General features: G+C 38.3%; 1 protein-coding gene across 10 annotated transcripts in view; it reads right to left on the bottom strand.

Annotated features, from left to right (window-relative positions):
- Nucleotides 1–21,221, bottom strand: part of LOC148878641 (DENN (AEX-3) domain-containing protein) — a 167,624-nt gene that overhangs the window by 85,086 nt on the left and 61,317 nt on the right. For all 10 annotated transcript variants that reach the window (XR_016103269.1, XR_016103270.1, XM_088957786.1 and 7 more), the window contains exons 6-13: nucleotides 13,204–13,248; nucleotides 8,038–8,237; nucleotides 7,481–7,933; nucleotides 7,199–7,262; nucleotides 6,925–7,113; nucleotides 6,759–6,848; nucleotides 6,605–6,667; nucleotides 6,393–6,467 (exon numbers count right to left, since the gene is read on the bottom strand). Coding sequence is in view for 8 of the 10 variants with exons in the window: in XM_088957786.1 (XP_088813912.1) it covers nucleotides 6,393–6,467; nucleotides 6,605–6,667; nucleotides 6,759–6,848; nucleotides 6,925–7,113; nucleotides 7,199–7,262; nucleotides 7,481–7,933; nucleotides 8,038–8,237; nucleotides 13,204–13,248 (1,179 nt within the window). In the remaining 2 variants the exon portion in view is untranslated. The remainder of the gene's footprint in view (nucleotides 1–6,392; nucleotides 6,468–6,604; nucleotides 6,668–6,758; nucleotides 6,849–6,924; nucleotides 7,114–7,198; nucleotides 7,263–7,480; nucleotides 7,934–8,037; nucleotides 8,238–13,203; nucleotides 13,249–21,221) is intronic.

Genomic DNA, 21,221 nt, shown 5'->3' with positions numbered 1-21,221 from the left:
GGTGAACCAAACAGTGGGCACACATTTAAAACTGCACAAAACCTATTGGTTTTTAAAAAATTTGAACCAAAAGCAAACTGAATCAAGTGGTTGATCGGTTAACCTGATTTTTGGGTTTGGATTACTGGTTTCTCAGATGTCATGAGCACCCCTAGATCAAAGGTGGGGGACCACACCAACCAGCCTTGGAGACAAAACCTGAATTAGAGGAGGAAGCTGGAGACAAAGCCTTGAAAATCCAGAATCACATGTCCAAAAATCACCAAAAATGTTATCCAAAGATGAATTGTTCAAGGAGTCAAGTAAAGAAATACTACATAGATCTCATTCCCTGAATCCCCTTCTAAAGTCAAGGTTCCAAGATAAGGAAAACAAACTTGGCTTGGCAATGTTCCAATCTAATTTACTTAAAAAAACAGGTAGGAAAGAGAGGAAATGGCTTTCCAAGGGCAAGCAGAAGTGGATCTCAAAACAATAGCAGCATCCCACCCATTAACATCCAAGCCAATGTGTACTCTTTATCACAGCATGCAACTATCAATAAGCCTTCAAAGGGAACCTCTACAACCATTTTCCTAGAAGCACCACATTCCGATTATCCAACCGACAAATTCCTAGATTCCCATACTTCTTTCTTCAGTACACCATCACCCACTTAATCAAATGATCCTTTCCATAGGAAGTCTCTCACGGTCTTTTCCACACAGTCTCACCCGGGTCCCATAGGAAGTATCCCATGATCTTTTCCAATTTCTTGGCAACTAAAGAATTTTAGAAACAAGTAGTAGATTAGCAGGTTGAATAAAGTGGGCTTGATTAGGGTGACCCTAACCCCCTAGAGAGATATAATTCTTCCAATTCGCCATCTTCTTTGAGAACCTGTCAGATGTAAATCAGTCCTGTAAAACTGATATAAACTTGGTAACATTTAGAGACAAAAGAAGGAAAGAATGGATAACAGCAGCACAAAGGAAGAAGATGGAGAAAAGAAGGGGAAGAAGAAGAGTTCAAATATCTCTTCCCACCCTTCTCTAATCCTTTTGTTAAACTTCAATCTTAGGTTAATTACAAGTATGCCCTTAAGTGGGCGACCAACTAGGCAACAACATAAAGAGAACTAAAAAAAAGAAATAACAGGCCCATAAAGATAGGCCCAATAGCTAACAAATAAATAAATGACATACTCCCCCTCAAGCGGAGTAAGGATGTCAACCATGCCCAGCTTGCGTATATAGAGTGTTAGCTTCCCTCTTTGAACTCCCTTGGTCAAAATATCAGCCAACTGTTCTTCTGGGGCGATGAATGGAAAGCAAAGTTCTCCTGAGGAAACTCTTTCCCGTATAAAATGTCTATCAACCTCAATGTGCTTAGTTCTACCAAGTTGAACAGGATTATGTGCAATATTGATAGCTGCTTGGTTGTCACAATAGAGCATCATTGGCCTCTCATAGTCAACCCCCAATTCTTCTAAAAGTGATCGTAACCACAGTAATTCTGACACACCATGTGCCATTGCCATGTATTCTGCTTCTACAGAGGATATGGAAACTATTGATTGTTTCTTACTCCGCCATGAAACAATGTCCCCTACCACCAAAGCACAATAACCCAAGGTAAATCTCCTATCATCAATACATCCTATCCAAGCAACATCAGTGTATGCTTCTAGATTCATCTGTCTATGTTTGCCAAATAGAATTCCTTTCCCTGGAGTACCTTTCAAGTAACACAGAACTCTTTTTACAGCAGCTAAATGAATATCTCTGGGAGAATGCATAAATTGACTAATAACACTAACTACATAGGAAGTGGAGGCTAGTTTAGCACCAAGTTTACCAGTCTCAGGAAGGAAGCCAAAGACATATTTGTGCTAATAAATGAAGATACCATCCTTAGATCTAGCAACTTCAATGCCCAAAAAACATGGAGATCTCCTAAATCCTTCATTTCAAATTCAGAGTTCAAAAAAAATTTTGAGTTTACTGACCTCCTAGGTGTCATTACTTGTGACCACAATATCATCAACATAAACTATCAGGAAGGTCACCAGAGAGCCACTTCTTTTCAAAAACAAGGTTTGGTCAGATTGAGTTTGTGTGTAACCAAATGAGACAAGAGCAGCCCTGAATCTCTCAAGCCAAGCCCGAGGAGACTTTTTGAGACCATAAATGGATTTCTGAACTTTACAAACCTTCCCTTGCATTTCCTTTCCATACACTCCCAGAGGCAAAGACATATAGACCTCTTCATGTAGATCTCCATTCAAGAAGGCATTTTTAACATCAAACTAGTGGAGAGGCCATTCAAAAGTAGTAGCTAGGGACAACAAAACCCGAACTGAGTTCATCTTAGCCACAAGAGCAAAGTTCTCAAGATAGTCAATACCATACATCTGAGTGTAGCCTTTAGCAACCAGCCTGGCCTTAAACCTCTCAATAGAGCCATCAGAATGATATTTAATGGCAAATACCCATTTACGTCCCATTGGTTCCTTCCCTTCTAGCAAGTCAACAATATCCCAAGTATGGTTCTTATGCAAAGCATCCAGTTCATCCATTATAGCATCCCTCCATTCAGGTTTAAATTGGGCTTTTGGTACAGACCTGGGTATCAAATGGGAAGAAACAAAAGCAAGAAAAGAATAATAGGTAGGAGATAGAAGGCTATAGGACAAGTGTTTAGAGATACAATGGGCTACACACTTCCGCTTGCCCTTGCGAAGAGCAATAGGAAGATCAAGGTCTAGGAAATAAGTAGATGGGTTAGAGGAGGGCTGACCAGTTACCTTAGTAACGATGGGAGGAGCAAGAGGCTCATCTGTAGGAGTGGAAACAACTTGCCCATGTCTGAAACGGTGTCTTTGGTACCACCTTTGGAGAACAGGATGAGGAGAAATTACAAGAGGATGAGGTGGAGGAGGAGGAACAGGAACACTGGAGGTAGGCCCAGTGGGAGAAGTGGACACCTCATCAGATGGCTCAAAAGGAACAGAAAGAGGAACTGCTGGAGACATAGCAAAGGGTTCCTCAGATTTCTTCCCCTCAGGAGGAATCCTAAAGAAAGGAGTAGACTCAGCAAATGCGACATCCTGAGAAACAAAACGGCTCCCACTAACTGGATCAAAACAGCAATATCCCTTCTGCGTGGAGGCATATCCCAGAAAAACACATTTACGAGCCTCAGGTTCAAATGTGTGCCTTTGATGGCTGTGAACATGTACATAGCAGGTGCACCCAAAAACACGGAGAGGAAGAGAGAAGAGATTCTCATCCAAAAAGAGAAGGCTAAAGGGGGTTTTGAAGCCAAGAACCCGGGAAGGCATATAGTTAATCAAAAAGGTAGCAGTAAGGATAGCATCTCCCCAAAATTTTATAGGAACATGGGGTGCAAAAGGAATGATCTGGAAACTTCAACCACATTCCGGTTCTTCCTTTCTGCCACTCCATTCTGTTGTGGAGTGTAGGAACAAGAACTCTGATGAATAACCCCAAAAGTTTCAAGATAGGTTGAGAGGGTTTTCTCAAAAAATATCTTAGTATTATCAGAACAAATATTTTGATCCGTGTGTTAAACTAGGTACGAATGAGTTCATGAAATTTTTGCACAATAGTTGGTAATTCATCCCGAGATTTCATGAGATAAATCCAAGTGTAACGGGAGTAATCATCAATAAAAAGGATAAAGTACTTGTAACCCCCCATAGCAGGCAAATGATATGGCCCCCACACATCAGAGTGAACAATATGAAAAAGAAAAATAAATCTTTTATTGCTTATTGAATAAGATTGTCTACAATGCTTTGCTAGTTCATACGACTCACAATGAAGACTTGATAAAGACAATCCCTTAAACATATCTAGGAAAAAATGACTCAAAGCAAAAAAAGACAAATGACCAAACCGAAAGTGATATAAAATGACTGTCAATAGACTCTGACAAAACTAACTCCATGGCAACTCCATGAGGTGGTCCAAGAACACTATCAGGTGTATCCAGCAAGTATATTTCATTCGCCTCATGACCACTCCCAATCAACCTCTGAGATTGCAAGTCCTAAAAAACACAATGAGTGGGAAAGAAGGTTATATTACAGTTCATGGATTTAGTTAAGCTGCTAACAAATAAAGGATTTGTATTAAATTTAGGGACATGAAGGACAGAGGATAAATAAAGAGTGTCAGAGGTCTTAATATACCCCTTCCTAGAAATGGGAGAAAGAAACCCATCAGCAAGGGAGATTTCCTCTACTAGAGAGAAGGCAGTATGAACAAAAAATATTAGACAAGCTGGTCATATGGCCTGATGCACCAGAATCTATGATCCAAGGGATTTTATGATTACCTGAAACTTAAGCATGGTTTGTAGAAGCATGAATACCTAAGTGATCAACCTTCCATACTTTTCAAAGTCTGCCTTCATTGCTGCCAACCGGTCAGGTAGAAGATCAAGATGAAGCTTAAACCGGTGAGGTAGAAGATCAAGATGAAGCTTCCAACAAGTGTCCTTAGTATGCCTCGGCTTCTTGCAATATTCACATACCAGCTTCGTCTCAGTTGGACCCATTCGGCTTTATTCCAGCATGTGCAAATTGTTCCGTAGGTGGACTCTGTAACTGAACCTGCCACCTACTCTCCTCACTGCTTATCATAGCATATGCCTGGGCAAGAGTAACCTCATCTTTGGCCAAAAATATTCTGCCTAATGATGTCAAACTCAGGGTTGAGTCCAATAAGAAACTCAAAGACTTGTTTCGTTCCACCAACTTCCTAAAAGTTTTTGTATCCTTCATATCCTCCCATACAACTGTCTCCATAACATCAATTTCCTGCCATAACAATTTCAGCATAGAATAGTAGATTGCCACACACTTCTCCCCCTATCTTAGGTTCTTCACATCACTTTTCAACTTGTAGATTCTAGCCACATTCAACCTTTGTGAATAGGTTTCAGTGACACTGTCCCAGATCTCCTTGGCCGAGGACATCCAGAGATAGTGTTGACTGATATGAGGCTGCATAGAGTTGACCAACCATCCTACCATTGCATAGTTCTCCTGCATCCATTTCTCAAATTCAAGGTTTGTCTCTTCGGGTTTCACCTTACTGCTTGTGAGATACCCTAATTTTCCTCCACTACAGACATAAATCCTTATAGACTGTGCCCAAGCAAGATAATTGGTTCCACCTAGCTTAATTGTGGTCACATCTGTCAAACAGAATCTACCGAGCCAAGCCCGGAAACCGGAACCTGCTTGAACTCACTTCCGTATTGCTCCATTAATCAAATGAAAATCAAAAAACCAGAAATTTGATCTTTATAAACTTACTTGAAGTGAAACCAGCACCCAGATGCTTGAAAACTAGGGTTTCACTATGCCTAGCTATCAAGGAGAAAGAGAGAAGATGCAGCCGCTCCTACTAAAGCTTCCCAATCTCTTCCAAAACTGAACCACCCTCTTTTAGAAGTCAAAAGGCACTCTCCAAACCCTCTACCAACTAGGCAAAAGGTCCTCTGAATTATAGAGAACCTATCTCTCCATACACACTCTTAATCGAAGGGTGTATGGGAAAAGAGAAAAAAAAAAAAAAAAAAAGAAAGAAGAAGAAACCTGCTATGATACCAAGATGTAAATCAGTCCTGAAAAACTGATATAAACTTGGTAAAATTTAGAGGGAATAGAAGAAGGAAAAAATAGAGAACAGCAGCACAAAGGAAGAAGATGAAGAAAAGAAGAGGAAGAAGAAGAAGAGTTCAAATATCTCTTCCCTCCCTTCTCTAATCCTTTTGTTAAACTTCAATCTTAGGTTAATTACAAGTATGCCCTTAAGTGGGTGGCCAGCTAGGCAGTAACATAAAGAGAACTAACAAAAAGAAATAACAGGCCCATAAAGATAGGGAAATTAGCTAACAAATAAATAAATAACATACTACAAGAAAGATACCAGGGCCCATTCAGCCTAGTCTCTCTACATTGTCAACCACTAGATACCAAAAATTATTAGTTACTTGATCACCATCCAAAGGTAGCCTCAAGTATTTCAACAGCCACTCTCCCATTTTACATCTAAATCTCTATCTTCACACAAAGGACTCCTCTAAATTTAACCCACCAAACAACTCTTAGGTAGACTTCCAAATTTCTTCCAAACCTAAAAAAGATTGTAAATTTATAAAATACTTATACTAGAGAGATGGTTTCAAAGAGTTCCACATCATTGAACATTACACAATAACATCGAGACCGCTATGAAAAGCCCAAAATTTTGATATTCTATATAAATATTTTTGACATTCGACTGCAATATCATTAAAAATAGTCATAATTCTCACAAAAACGTTCTGGCTACAATAGTTTAAGAAAGACACTGCCTGCTTCATGATATTGAACTTACTGGTAGTAATAAACTCTGCCATTCAAATGGACGAATCATGGGAATTAGTGACAATACAGTGGCTGAGAGGACTCCCTGCAAAATGAAATTCAAATAGGAGAATCAATTGGAAGAAAACTTCTTTTGTGTTCTTTTCTATGATGTTCAAAATTCATAAGAAACCATAAAACACTTTCTGGACATGAAAGATCTCCATTCTAAAATTAACTTACCAAATTGGGGCATACAACTACTATTTGCTTTTCCAGTAGAACTCCTGAAAACAATGCTAAAACCTGAAAGATACAGTACATATCATACGTCCTTACTACAAAAAAGATACAAGAAACATGTGTCTAAGATAAGGTGCATTGCAAAAGACATTACACTTTCAAGAGATAGAACTCGGCAAACAGTTGCAGTAGTCCAAATTGATAGTGCAAGAGCTTCCTCAGCAGCAGCTAACCTTGCATTAACCTTGTTTAGATATACCTGGATCAGATGAAACTAATGATGAAGAAAAAGGAAAACAGATCCTAGCAACATTAATTACCTCATCAGTCTCTACTAAACCCTGTATATCAGTATAATTTCCGCATAATTCAAGGGAAGAAATTGGAGGTCGGCTATATTTTATAGCCTGTAGATGTTCAAGTGGTTCAAAAATTATTTCATTCCCTCGTGCTGGAACAGAAAGATCTTGATAACTGCAAATTATCTGTAGCAATTTGTTTTTGTGCTCCTGTCTCAAACACCATAAGAATTATTAATAAAATATGATGAAACAGAAAACAACTTCACGAAAATAACATTGAGGAAGAAATAACCTTAGCCCATTCTATTATAATATCATTCCCAACTTCATCATCTTCATCTTCTGATATTACTGAACTGCCAAAAGCTGACAAAATATTAACTCAACTTCTTTCAGAGAAAGAATGAAAGAGCAAGCAAACTAGGGCAAAAGAAGACAAATGCCACAGAAGATTTATATAGACTACGATAAAAAATAACAATATCTATCTACTCATAAGTTTCAATGATAAAACCAGTAAACTAATTAAAACCAAGCAATCAAACTAGGGCAAAAGAAGAAGAAGAAAATCTACCAGCTTAATAAGGATTCAGAACTCTCAACACGCTCTAATTTACGGCTCTTAGAGCAGAAAAATGAACTAATATCTGGCAACATTTGCCCATTTTCATAATTTCCATTCATCCTTTCGAAGCTTTCGGACAGTGCTTCTGAAGTCTCAGGTGCATAATCATCAAAATATTGTTCACTAGTGTAACCACTTTCAGGAGATTGAGGTTCTGACAACCTTGAGGAAAAAGAAGGGATTCTGTCATCTGAAATAAGGCCTACTGCAGCTGCACTAAGGGCTACTGCATTGTCAAGAGGTATTGCTGAATCCATCCAATCACTGTAACAGTCCCTGTTAGGGGAGTCATTGTTCTCATTCATCTGATCCTGTATTTTAATCCCTGAGAGGAAACTATCGCTGAGAGTCACTTCACTAACAAATTGGGTTATTCTATCCAGACGCTCTTGGGCAATGATACTGTACACATGAAAAGCAAAAGGAAAAGAAATGCCAGTTTCTCTTAGAAACAAAATCCATTAACCAATAGATCATGGTAGAATATTTGTAAAATTACTGCCAACCTGTTCAACATCTCATAATGTAACTCAAAGAAAGGAATTCTAGTAAGCACACAATAGCAACGAGGTGCAGAAACCAGAAAGCGGCTCCCCCGGCCAGACGATTGAGAAATAGGTGAAGTGCCACCTAAAATACCAGGTGGCCTCTGAACAATTTCCTGTACATGTAAGCAAACACCATAAAGTGTTGCACTGTCTGCCACCTGATCAAAGAAACATAGACAACTTCAGAAGAAATGTAAAACAATAAATACAAAAATATAAGAATGTATACTCCTAGAAGGCAGTTCAGATCAATTTCAAGCAGACATCTGTTGTACAATCAAATTGGCTGGGTGCACTTTCCAAAATTTTATCACGACAAAGATTGTTTTGTAATGTTGTTCCATTGAGTCGTATTCTTTAGGTAAAGCCTTCATTAAAGGGGAAAATCCGATTGCTACCTTGAAAGGCATGTTTATGCCATTAAAAGAAAATGGTTAAATGACAAAACAGGTAAGAATACCTAAAGTGCCAAAAAAAACAATGTTACCCCATTTTTCAATCCATCCATTCTATAAGTCACTTCTCCTACCAAGTTTGCCACTTGTAGATAACATAATCAAATTCAACTTCAAAGTCAGTTTATCCACATAAATGACTTTTAGCCAATAAATTGATGGAAAGTATACTCAAAAGATCTTCCAATAGATTTAAATAACCAAAAAAAAAGTGTTTTATGTCCAAGTGCTTTTAAAACAAGAGCCCGATGAAAAAATGAAAGAAAGGAAACAATAAGATGCAGAATTGAGCCCCAATCAATTTGATTTAAATAAATTATTCTTATAAATTGTAAGGTTAACATATCAAAATATATGATTTGAACAATAAGCAATAAACATTTTTAGAAGGATTTAATACTAAGTTGAATCCAAACCCTTACTATTTATAGATCATGTTGTAAATTCCAAGAGTCTTTAATATCAAGACCAGAAAACGTGCACATCCTTCACATGTGCCAATTTTAGATAGATTATGATGACAGTAACAATATGTTTCCAAATTTTTCTACATTTGTTTATATTTCAGTGTATAAAAATAATTCTTATTTATCACACTTATCTTTGTTTAATATGATGAATATATGATATTAGAGATGTGTCCAAATGTTTTCTACAATTTGTTTTTGTAATTTTTGTGTTTTTATATTTTTTTAATTTTTATTATTTAATTGTAATATCAAGGGCTGACACATTTGATCCAAAAGGATGAATTTTTTGTTGTGAGACATAATGATGTGGGCTTGGGCCTTCACTGTTTATGTTTTGTTTTTAGTAAATAAGGATCCTACAACACCTCAAAACATCAGGATGAGTTTTTTTCCCAATTTTTGTTTTTGACTTGGGGAGAATGATAGGAATAAAGACTGCCAAGATATGGAAGAAAAATAAATAGATAAATAAAGTACCAATATAGAAGCAAGATCCATTCAACAATTTCCTATTTTTTGTGTGGCATAAGTTGTCAATAAAGACAGAATTATAAAGGAACCTAATTACTATTTAGAAAATCTTACATTTGCTGCTAGACAAAATTGTTATTTGACCAAAATTACAAGTTTAAAATCAAGGCAGTATTGTAATTGTTTCTGTCAAGATTAGATTAATAAAAGATTAGTGGACTAGAGTAAGGAGAGAAGATATTGAACCATCTACTCCTCCTCCCTTCTTCTTCATCTTCTTCCTCTTCTTCACTACTGTTTCTCTTCTATTTCTCTCTTTTCTCTCTATAATTTGAAATTTATTTTCTGATTCTATTGAACTGAATCACATCTTGGTATCATAGCACCCCTCCTTTTTTTCTCTTTTTTCTTAATCCCATACACCATAGTTGTCAAGGTGACACCTAGGTGGGCACCCAAGCGACTAGGCGATTTTTAGAAGTCGCCTCGCCCAACGCCAAGTGTTTTTTGTATTAGGCGCTCACACATATACACATTATATCATTTTTTGAATGCCTTTATATATATTGTATCATTTTATTGGTTGGTTTTATTTTATTAGAATACATCCTGTTGTATGTTATAACTTTTTTTATAAAGATAAATCTTTCTTTACTAAAGCTACCAAAGTTTCTTTGGGTTTGAGTTCTGAACCGAGACTGAGAAGAGAAACTGAGGACTCAGTCCAAGTCATCCAACACCTCCCGGTAAGTTTCTACTTCTTCTTCTTCTGTCCAATTGTTCTGTGGTCCTTTTTTATCCTTAATTTTTTGGGATGAAACAGGGGCTCTACCTCTTCAGCCTCCTCCTCCTCCCTCCTTTCTCAAATCAACCTCGTACTCCAGTATTTTATTTTCTAATTTGAAAAAAAAAAACTTTTGGAAACGAAACAGGGGTTCCGCCCCCTGTTTCTTCTTCTTCAACAGGGGCTGCGCCCCAACTTTCTGAAACTTTCCTGAGTTTTTTTGCATTATTTTTTAATAATGCTTTATTTTGGGATGAAACAGGGGCTCTGTCCCTTTATTTTCTCTCTTTTTTTTTGCTACATTCCTCATTTTTTTGTTGGCCTGAAACAGGTATGATGTATATGATGGAATTTTATGTTTTATTTGAATGAATTTATTGCTAATAACCAGTATACGGTATGTTGGTCAGTATATAAAACTAAAACAGTAGCTTAAAAAGGGTTAGGGATCTTTATTTTATACTTTCAAATTCCATCGCCTAGGCGCCAAGGAGACTGGGCACCCTATAGTCGCCTAGGCACCTTGACAATTATGCCATACACCCTTCGACTAGAAGAGTGTATGGAGAAATAAGTTGCTGATTGTTTTTCAGCCATTTGTGCCTAGTTGGTAGAGGCTTTGGAGAGATAGAAACCGACTATAGAATGCCAAGAAACTATGGCTGCTGATTTTTGCCCAAAACCCTAGCCGACAAGAGAGCTTTCCATTTACGAGCAATGTCTTAAAATGCAGAGGCATGATGTGAGGCGTTCCACTACCTAGAGGTGTGAGGTGTAGTTCAAAACGTAAGAGGCATAAGCCTTCCAAACACAAGGAGGCATAAGCCTCCCTAAGAGGAAAGGGATGAGGAGGAAGGAGGAGGAAGAGGAAGGATCTCATTTTTCTTTATTTTTAATAAAAAAATCTTTTATATTAAGAAGAATGAAGATTCATAGCACTATTTATTAAAAAAATCTTTTCTTCCCTTCCCTTCCCTTTCTTTCCCTTTCCTTTTGTTTTTGTATTTTTATATGAGGTGTGCATGAGGAGGGAGGATGAAGAGGATCTCATTTTTCTTTATTTTTAATAAAAAAAATCTTTTATATTAAGAAGAATGAAGATGCATAGCACTATTTATTAAAAAAATCTTTTCTTCCCTTCCCTTCCCTTTCTTTTCCTTTCCTTTTGTTTTTTTTTTTTTTTGTATTTTTATATGAGGTGTGCATGTGGTGCATGAGGCATACGCCTATAGCACACCTCATGAAAAAAGCGTATGAGGTGCACGCCTCACCTAGAGATGCGCCTCCAGGAGTATGCCTCCCACACCTTTTAAACCACTGTTACGGGTCAAGAAGACCGTATTAAAGTGGAGATCAAATCTTGGGAGGTCTATTTTGATCCCTAGAAGAGACCGGTTGAAGTTAGAGATTGTTTAGGAAGCACTGGTAAGAGCAGCTGCAGTTCTCCCATTTCTTCCAAGTACTTGGGTGCAGTGAAACCCTAGTTTTTGGGTCGACTAGCTTGGGACTGATTGCAGTTAGGTCTATCGGAACTAAAATCATTGTTTTTGGATTTTCGTTTGGTTAATGGGGAAATCTTGAAATGAGATGAAGCAGAACCCAGAGTTCGGGATTGGTGGAAACCTAAAATTGTCTGTAATGGATTCAACTGTTTCTGAAATCTCTTTGCAAATGTATTTATATTTATCATATGTTATTTTATGAAAAAGGTTTGCAAGAGGTTTAACCCTGGGTCCATCTGAACAGAGGGTGTGACACTCCATTCAGTAGTCTGGGAAGATGACCTTCCCTATGAATAGTGTTTGATCATTTAGGGTTGAGAAGTTACGAGCAAAAGACCATTTACAGGGACATCTTATGGGCTTTATCTTACATCAATCCATTATCCTTGGGCTTCATAGGGTAGTTGAAACCACGGATCACTTAGACTTAAGTGACTAGAGGATTAAATCATATCAGATTTGGATAGTCCTAATCACATTAGGATTGGGATCTTAACATAAGAGACAAGGGGTAGAGGTCGACCACTACTACCCAAAAACCCTAGGTCGACCTAGCCTTGAGAAGCCTTGTTTCTCTTTGTTTCTATTGTGTTTTCTTCTGCAAAAAATCGGAAATTAAAGTGGTTTTACATCTGCAAAAATCCAAGTTGTTTGGAGAAGGAATTCAGTTGAAACTAGTTGCAAGATCAACCTCTTCACATCAACTACACCATCTTCAGTTGGGAGGACAATTTGAACTTGATTTTTTTTTTTTTTTTTTTTTGCCATTTGATCTTGAATTTTAGGCATGAACCACCATTCTGTGAGTTGCACTCTGTGGTCTCCATATCAGGCACACTCATTTTATTTGAAAACCAAATCTGGTTCAACCCAATGCTGGATCAATCATAGGAGAATTTGATTCTTGGATGTGGACTGGAAAAAATTTTGAAATATGGCCAATAAACCCTAGCTGGTTGGGCGAACATATTGATGTTAACAGTCTGTTCAATAGTAAATTCTATTGTTTTAGGTACATATATGATAGATATGACTTAAAAATAGGGTAGAACACTCATCTCTATATATTTAGCCTTTTAACATTTCTATATTTAATTTTTTGACAAGTTTGTAAAAAATAGAAATAATCTTAAAATATTACGATACAATAACAATTTTCAAAATAGACATATATATTAAGTACTTTATTATTTTTGTTTTTCAAAGCTGATGCCACACTTGTGCTTCAGGTTATAGGAACTCCTTGTGCTATAGTTGCATTGCACTTGAGTTTTAAAACGTAGGTATTAATGTCCTATAATGATGACAAACACATGAAACTATAACTGAATTTGTGAACATACAAAATAATTAGAGAACACTTGGTGCTGCTAGACATCATCATACTCTATCAAGAAGAAAACTGCATAAAAAATAAATAAGAAAATATGCATAAGACTTACCTTGAGAGAAAAAATAAATGCTAAATCATCTTTGTTGAGATGCTCCTGCAAAAAAGATATAATAATAACCACACAAGCTTCTCTTTTACTAGGAGGATAAAAACAAATATAAAGAATTCCATAATTCTGCAAACACAATGTCAAAAGAAAATTTCAGATGGAATATGAAATGAAAATAACTGAAATCGAATGTCAGTGAACAAAGAAAATGGTAATTAACTGTCATGAAAACCCACTAAAAATATTTAATAACAACATTTTAATATGCATTGAAGCAACATGGTTGAAGAAAAGAGAGTGCAAGGCCCCATTCATGGATCAAGTTCTAAAAAAGAGGGAAAGACATAAACTAATCAATTCGTTGTGTACGAGATCCTCAGGCACAATTTCAAGGCTGAAGCATGTCATCAGCACAATCTTTTAACCTTGTTGACATTCATTGTCAATAAATATGTATATCAAGATATACAAGGAGTAATCACTATATCTATACAATCAAGGTTTAAAATGTTGGTGTTGGTGGAAACTTCAGTACTCCAAATATAGAAAACATGTTAGAAATGTCACATAAAAGCATTACAAAAAGTATGGGCATGGTGAAAACACTGAAATATGTGAAAATATAGAATGATATTTTATGAAATGATAAAAGAGGTGTTGAGGTTTTTGGGCAGATTTGTGCATATTTAGTAGTTGTTTTTGTTTATTATTTGTTTAGATAGGAATTGAGGACCACAGCACACTTGTTGGGTCCCTTTTGAGTGGTTCTTTCAAGTTTTTATGCAGTTTTACGTGTTAGCCACTCTATAAGGGCATATTAGTCATTGTAGCCTTCTTTTATTTAAAATTATAAATACTAGTGGGAGGGCGGCCAGAAATGATTTGCTCTCTCTGTCTTTCTTAATCTCTTCTCTTCTCTTTCTCTTCTTCCTCGAGATATATCTTTTTTCTTTACAGATTCTTTGATTCAGCCAGTTTTCTACTTAGTGGTATCAGAGCAAGACTACGGTTTCTTGGAGTTCTGGCATACAGTCCTAGATCAGACAATTGCATGAGGAAATAAAGGGCTAATCAATCTACTTCAGATTGCCCAGTTCTGGGATTTTTTTAGTGGGTTCCAGTCATCAAGAGGATGATCTGTGTTTTGGCATCAAAATTAGGAAGCACTGGAGTGCAGGGAAAAGTCTTAGTCAAGTTGGACTCTTCATTTTTTATCTAATATTGGGTGTTTGGACCTTTATGGACTTCTCTAGGTTTTATATAGGGGTGGTTTGGTTTCTAGTAGTTTCTGAGCCTTCTAGAGTGATCGATTCACTTTCTCTCTGGTGGTAGAAGGTGCGAGAAGAGGGATTTCTCTCCAAATAGGTTTTTCTTCTTTTGGAAAGGTCTGTTACCCTTGTATGTGAGATCGATTTGATATTGGAGGCATTCTACCTAGTTATTTTTTGTTTTTGAATTGTTTGAAGTTGAAAAGGAGAGTTGGAATACTAAGCAAAAGTCCACCGGTAACATGAGTGTGGGTGTAGGAGGTACTAGTAACTCTTTGGGGTTTGGAATTATTACCACAGTAAAATTCTATGGTACAAATTATTTAGAATGGATACAATCAGCCAAGATGGCCATTGGTGCTCGTGGGAAACTGGAGTACATCATTGGGGAGGAGAAGAAACCTGATACAGATTCCCCTCGATGGGTACAGGAGAAATACATGGCAATGTTCCCGGTTGTGTAATTCTATGTTACCTCACATTGGAAAAAAAAATGCACCTAGAAACTATTAGTTAAGTAATCAGGTGATTAATACAAAATAGGGAGATAGACCACTTGCTATGTATTTCTCCATGTTGAAAACACTTCGACAATAGAGAGATCACTTAGACAGTGTTTTAAAAGTGCAAGGCGCAAAAAAGGTGTAAAGGCTAATTTGCACCCGAGACGCAAGGCACAAGGTGAGGAGTGCAGGAGTTGGACAACTTATGAGCAAGAAGGATTCAGCCGGTTCTAGTTCTTCAAACGGGTAGTGAAGTGCAGGAGCCAATCACACTACCCCCTTTGCTTATATAGGTAGTTCATATGTGGTTGTAAATTATGCATCCACCTCAGTTAAGGAGGGACCTCCTTGGATTATAGACTCGAGCATCTGAGCACATGACCAATATATCTACCCTTTTCAATTCTTACCAACTGTGCTCTGGTAGAGACAGAGTCTCTACAACAAATGGTTGTCATATTCCCATTGCTAGAGTTTGTTCCAGAAGTTGATGCCCTACTAGAAACCCTGCAGTAGGTAATACCCATTTAGCAGCTAAGAGAGATCTGTGTGGAACAGATCTAGGTGGAAGGACTGAGTTAGACAGTCCTAGTACAGATCGTAAGGATGGTCACAGTCTAGGTTCGACCACTGAAGGTGCCAAAGTGGTAATGCCCTTGGCTACAGCTACGACAGTAGAAGTCAAAGCCTAGTCCAAAAGTGTTCAGAACAGTACAGGGGTGGATTATTCTTGGTTTCAGACCTGTTACGAGGGGTTCTCAGACTAGTAACAGCTTCGGTAAGTCTGAAATCGTGTTCTTTGTACTGCGTTTTCAATTGTGATCACTGTAAGAGGAAGGAGATGTCTTCAACATCGGGAGAAGTGTCTTCTAGGGATAATAGAACTGGTGGGAGGTCTTCTAATCTGGAAAACCCAAATCTGCACAGCTTGCAGATCACCAGTGTATTGTTGGATGAATATAACTTCAGAGAATGGTCTGTTTCAGCCATGCTCTTCATTACTTCTTTGGAACTTACGGGTTATTTAGATGGATAGAAGCAGGAACCTGAAGTGGGTAGTGTGGAGTACACAATATGGCGTAAGGAAAATGCTATTGTTATGTCCTGGCTGCTTGCTTCGATGACTCCAAGAGTGGCCAGGACTGTTCAACACTTTCCCACTGCTGCTAAGATTTGGGAGAAAATGTCTAAAACTTATGGACAGAAAAAGAACAATGCAAGAATCTATACGCTAAACCAAGACATTGCTGCATTGAGACAAGGAGATATGACAGTTGCAACTTATTTTGCAACCCTAGAAGGACTATGGGAAGAACTTGATCATCGTCTTATTCTTGGTTGGGAGAATATAAGAGACAAGGAGAGGCATGATAAACAAATTGAAGAAGGTAGAGCCTTTAAGTTCCTGCCGGGCTTAGACCCAATGTATGAGAGCATAAGGTCTCAAATTTTGGGAAGGGATGAAATGCCAGATTTACACCATGTCTACTATCTAGTAAGGAATGAAGAGGTTAGGAGGAAAGAGATGCAAGTTGACACTCAAATACAACCTGTTGAACATTCAGCCTTGATTTCTTCAAACCAAAAAGGGAGCAAGCACTCGGACAAGAGGCATCTTAAGTGCACTCATTGTGGAGGAGAAAGGCATGTAAAAGAGACTTGTTGGGTCCATTATCCTCATCTGAAACCAGCTGCGTTAAGGAAAGACAAGAAGCCTTAGAGGAATCAAACAACAAGTGGGAACCTCGTTACTGGTCACAGTGGTGAGAGCTCGAAGAACACAGCTAAAGTTACACCTCCTCCCATGGGACAGACTGCTAATTCCCACACATCTGGGTCCTTAGATTTCACTGCTGATGAGGTAGAGGTCCTTAGCCGGGCCTTAACCCGACTAAGGACTAATTCCCTTGCTTCCACCTCTCTTGCCAGATCAGGTATTGTCTCTGCTTATAGTGCAACTAGTTCTATAGAGTCTACCTCTTGGATTATTGATTTCGGTGCAACTGACCACATGACACACATGTCCTTTTTATTTTCTTCATATCATTTGATGTCTGGCCAAGATAAAATGAGAGTTGTTGATGGTTTTCTCTCCACCATCTTTGGGAAGGGGGGTTGACCTAAGCAAGGGCCTCTCGTAAATCTGTTCTACATGTTCCCAATCTTACTTCCAATCTCCTATCTGTTTCGAAGCTTACCAAGAATTTAAACTGTAGCATAACTTTCTTTCCTACTCATTGTGTCTTTCAAGACAGACTGACAAAGAGAACGATTGGGAGCGGTCATGAGTGTGGAGGTCTCTACTATTTTGATGCAGACATCAGTTCGGCCTTACAATCATCTGCTGCCAGTAGTCAGAATAATGAGGAGTCAATAGCTAGGTTACACTTGTGGCATGCTAGGCTAGGTCATTTACCTTTTTCGTCATTGCAAGGGTTGTTTCCTAAATTATTCAAGGGTATTTCAAGTCAAAGTTTAGTTTGTGAAGTGTGTCAGTTGTCAAAACAATGTAGAACTCTTTATCCAATTTCTAGTAATGGAATTCAAGGTCCTTTTGATTTGGCCCATTCTAATGGAATTTCTAGTAATGGAATTCAAGGACGTGATGAAGTGCCACGGATAACCATGGCATTTTGTAAAATGATTGAAACTCAATTCGACAAGAAGATTAAGCAATTTCGTTCAGACAATGCTGTTGAATATTTTCAAAGATCCTTGAACCTGTTCATGGAGGATGCAGGCATGCTACACCATCATTCCATCAGTTCCACCTATTGTTCCACCATCAGCAGCTCCAGTCCCACTGCTTGATCCACTACAACCAGCCTCAAAGTATTTTCAACACCAATCCAAGAAGAGGGTTGACTCCACACATGCTCCAGTAGAAAAACCTGCACCACTCTCCGTTAGTCCATCTGAGGTTCTAGGTTAAGCTAATACAGTTCCAAGAACTCACAGCCTATTCCTCTTCCTTCATCTAGTCCATCAATTCCACCATCAGCAGCTTCTGTCTCACTGCTTGATCCACGACGACCGGCCTCATAGTTTTTTCAACACCAATGCAAGAAAAGGATTGACTCCACACATGCTCCAGTAGAAAAACCTACACCACTCTCCACTAGTCCATCTGAGATTCTAGGTTCAGCTGATACAAATCCAAGTATTTCCCTTGAGCATGTGCCTTTTATTCCCATAACCCCAGTGGTGATGTTTTTGTACCTAACACTGATGTTGTAGCCGATCCCATTGCACTCCGCAAGGGAAAGAGAAATTGTACAGTCCATTGCATCTCACACCATCTTTCCTATAGTGCCCTATCACCTTCCTACCATACCTTCCTTTCTTCCCTAGATTTTGTGTTTGTACCCAGGAATGTCAGTGAGGCTCTCACTAAACCTAAGTGGAGTACAGCTATGCAAGAAGAAATGGAGGCTTCAGTTAAGAACTAGACATGAGAGATAGTTGACCTTCCTACAAGCAAAGAGATAGTTGGATGTAGATGGGTGTTCACTATGAAGTACAGTGTTGATAGCAATATAGAAAGGTACAAGGCAAGGTTGGTTGCAAAAGGTTATACACACGTCTATGGTAATGATTACCTGGAGAGCTTTACACCAGTAGAAAAGATGAGTTCATCCCACCTTCTTTAAATGTCTTTCTTTCTCTCATTAACAATGTTCCAATCCCTAAGAATGTAGTAGAGGCTCTATCAGTACCTAAATGGACAAATGTAATGAAGAGATCAATGCATTACATAAAATGGTACATTGGAATTGGTGGATCTTCTTGAAGGAACAGAAATAATAAGATTTTAGTGAGTGTTTACGATGAAGCACAAGGCTGACGGCATAGGAGAAAGGTATAAAGCCCAGTTAGTGGCAAAGGAGTTTACTTAGGTGTACTGAGTTGATTATATAGACATTTCCCCCAATAAACAAGATGAACTCAATTAGAATTCTCCTCTCATTAGTTGCTAATCTTGATTGGGATCTTCATCAATGGATATCAAAAAAGCCTTCTTGAATGGTGATCTTGAAGAAGATGTGTAAATGGTTCAACCCTATGGTTTCCGTGCCCAAGGCAGTGAGCAAAACGTTTGCAAGCTAAAAAAGTCATTGTATGGCCTAAAACAATCTCCAAGGGCTTGGTTTAGCAGGTTTTATTTAGTTGTGTAGCAAATAAGATTCGAGCAATTCCAGTTTGATCATACATTATTTGTGAAGAGGGGGTAAGGTAAAAGTGTAGCCCCGATAGTATATGTTGATGATATTCTAGTCATTGGAAGATTGAAATTCAATAGTTGAAGGAGTTCTTAGCCACTCAGTTTGAAGTGAAAGCTAGGTCCTTTACTGTATTTCTATGGAATTGAAGTTGCTCACTCATAAAAGGGGATCTTCATTTAATAGAGGAAATACATCCTAGATCTATTGCAAGATTTAGGAAAGGTAGGAGTAAAGCTAGCTAACTCTCCCATTGATCCAAACCATAGGTTGGGTGACTACCATGGGGAAATAGTAAAAGATGTGAAGCAATTCCAAAGACTTGTGGAAAGGCTCTTATATCAGTCTCCAAATTGAAGGTTAATTGGGGAAAAAGTTGTATAGCAGGGATTAACATGGGAGATGAAAGTTTGAGAGAGCTAGTTGAGATTTTGGGATGTGAAGTCAAATAATGGCCATTAGAGTGCTTAGGGCTACTGTTGGGAGGAAATCCAAGACCAAAAGATTTTTGGAAGCCAGTGGTGGAGAGGTTCACAAGGAAGTCGACACTCTGGAAGATGAATTATTTGTCCATGGTTGGGAGAATAACACTAATTAGAGAAACTCTAGCAAATCTACTAGTCTATTTCCATTCAACTTTTAGAATCCTAGTTGGAGTGGTTGGACATCTAGAAAAACTTATGAGGGATTTTCTCAGGGAATTTGGGAGGAAAAGAGGGATCATCAGGCAAAGTAGGAACAAGTCAGCAAAACAAATGAAAAGGGAGGCTTAGGATTGAGGAACCTAGTTCACAGGAATACTTCTTTGTTAGGAAAGTGGCACTGGAGATTCCCATTGGAAAGAGACGGGCAGTGGCACAAGGTGATAGAAAGCACTCACAGGCTGATGAACAATGGCTGGGATGCAAAGATAGCCCCCACATCTTCCTCAAGCGCTCCATGGAAAGAAATACAAGAGGTATATCCTATCTTTCTTAATCTCATAAGATTTGATGTGGGTTGTGGCTCTAGGGTGCTTTTTTGGGAAGATATTTGGCTGGGTGATACTCCTTTTTGCTCCCTATTCACTGATTTATATTCAATCTCAAACTACAAGTTACAACCCATCTCAAATTTTGTCACCTTTTCTCACTCTGGACTGAATTGGGATTTTGGTTTAAGAAGGGGTTTAAGGGATAATGAATGTTGTGAGTCTCTTATTTGCTTGCTTGATACTCTTAAGTCAGTTTTCTCCAATCCACCTTTGGAGGACACTAGAGTATTGTTTGCTTCTTCTGATGGAACCTTTACTTGTGTTCCTTTCTTCAATACCCTTGTACAAGCTCCTGCTGATGGGGGTGAGAATTTTCCGATAAAAGAGATTTGGAGCAAGCCTGTTCCACCAAAAATTCAAGCTCTGTGTTAGGAGGTGTTTCTTGGGAAGATAAATACTTGCAACATGCTTTAAAAAAGGAGGCCTAATAAATGCCTCTCCCCTCATATGTGCATCCTTTGCTTTGCTAATGGTGAATCCCTACCCCATTTATTGATCCATTGCCCCTTTGTCTTTTTTGTTTGGGAATCTCTATGCTCTCTCTTTGGTTGCAGGTGGAGTGCTCCCCAAGATGTAGTAAGCCTCTTCGATCCAAACTTCCTAAGGCATCCAACAAAAAGAGGAAGGGTTATGTGGAAATCAGCAAGGGCGGTGGTGGTGTGGAGTGTTAGAATGTTAGAATGAAGTCTCTTTGTATGAGTGTTCGGCTGATAAGAGTCTTATTAGCCCATACTTAAGCTAAATTATCCTGTATCTGGGCCTGGGTTAATGGGCCTAAGCCTGTTTAATGTTTTAAGTTAACTGGGTGTCCCGCCACTAATCAGGGGCATTCCAGTAAATTCTTGTACCATTGTACTTCATTCAAATATAAATCATTGCTGGTCGACTGAACAGTAGTTCGACATTTTCCAGCATACCAGTGGTTTTCTTCTTCACTTCTCTACTTTGAACACAGCATTCAGCACACATGGTATCAGAGCTGATTCGAACCTAG

Source organism: Nelumbo lutea, chromosome 1 (assembly GCF_056320005.1).
Source record: "Nelumbo lutea isolate HS-2025 chromosome 1, American lotus-T2T, whole genome shotgun sequence".
Classification (NCBI taxonomy): Eukaryota; Viridiplantae; Streptophyta; class Magnoliopsida; order Proteales; family Nelumbonaceae; genus Nelumbo; species Nelumbo lutea.
Note: the sequence above shows the minus strand (reverse complement) of the source record. Positions and strands in the feature narration are given on the sequence as shown.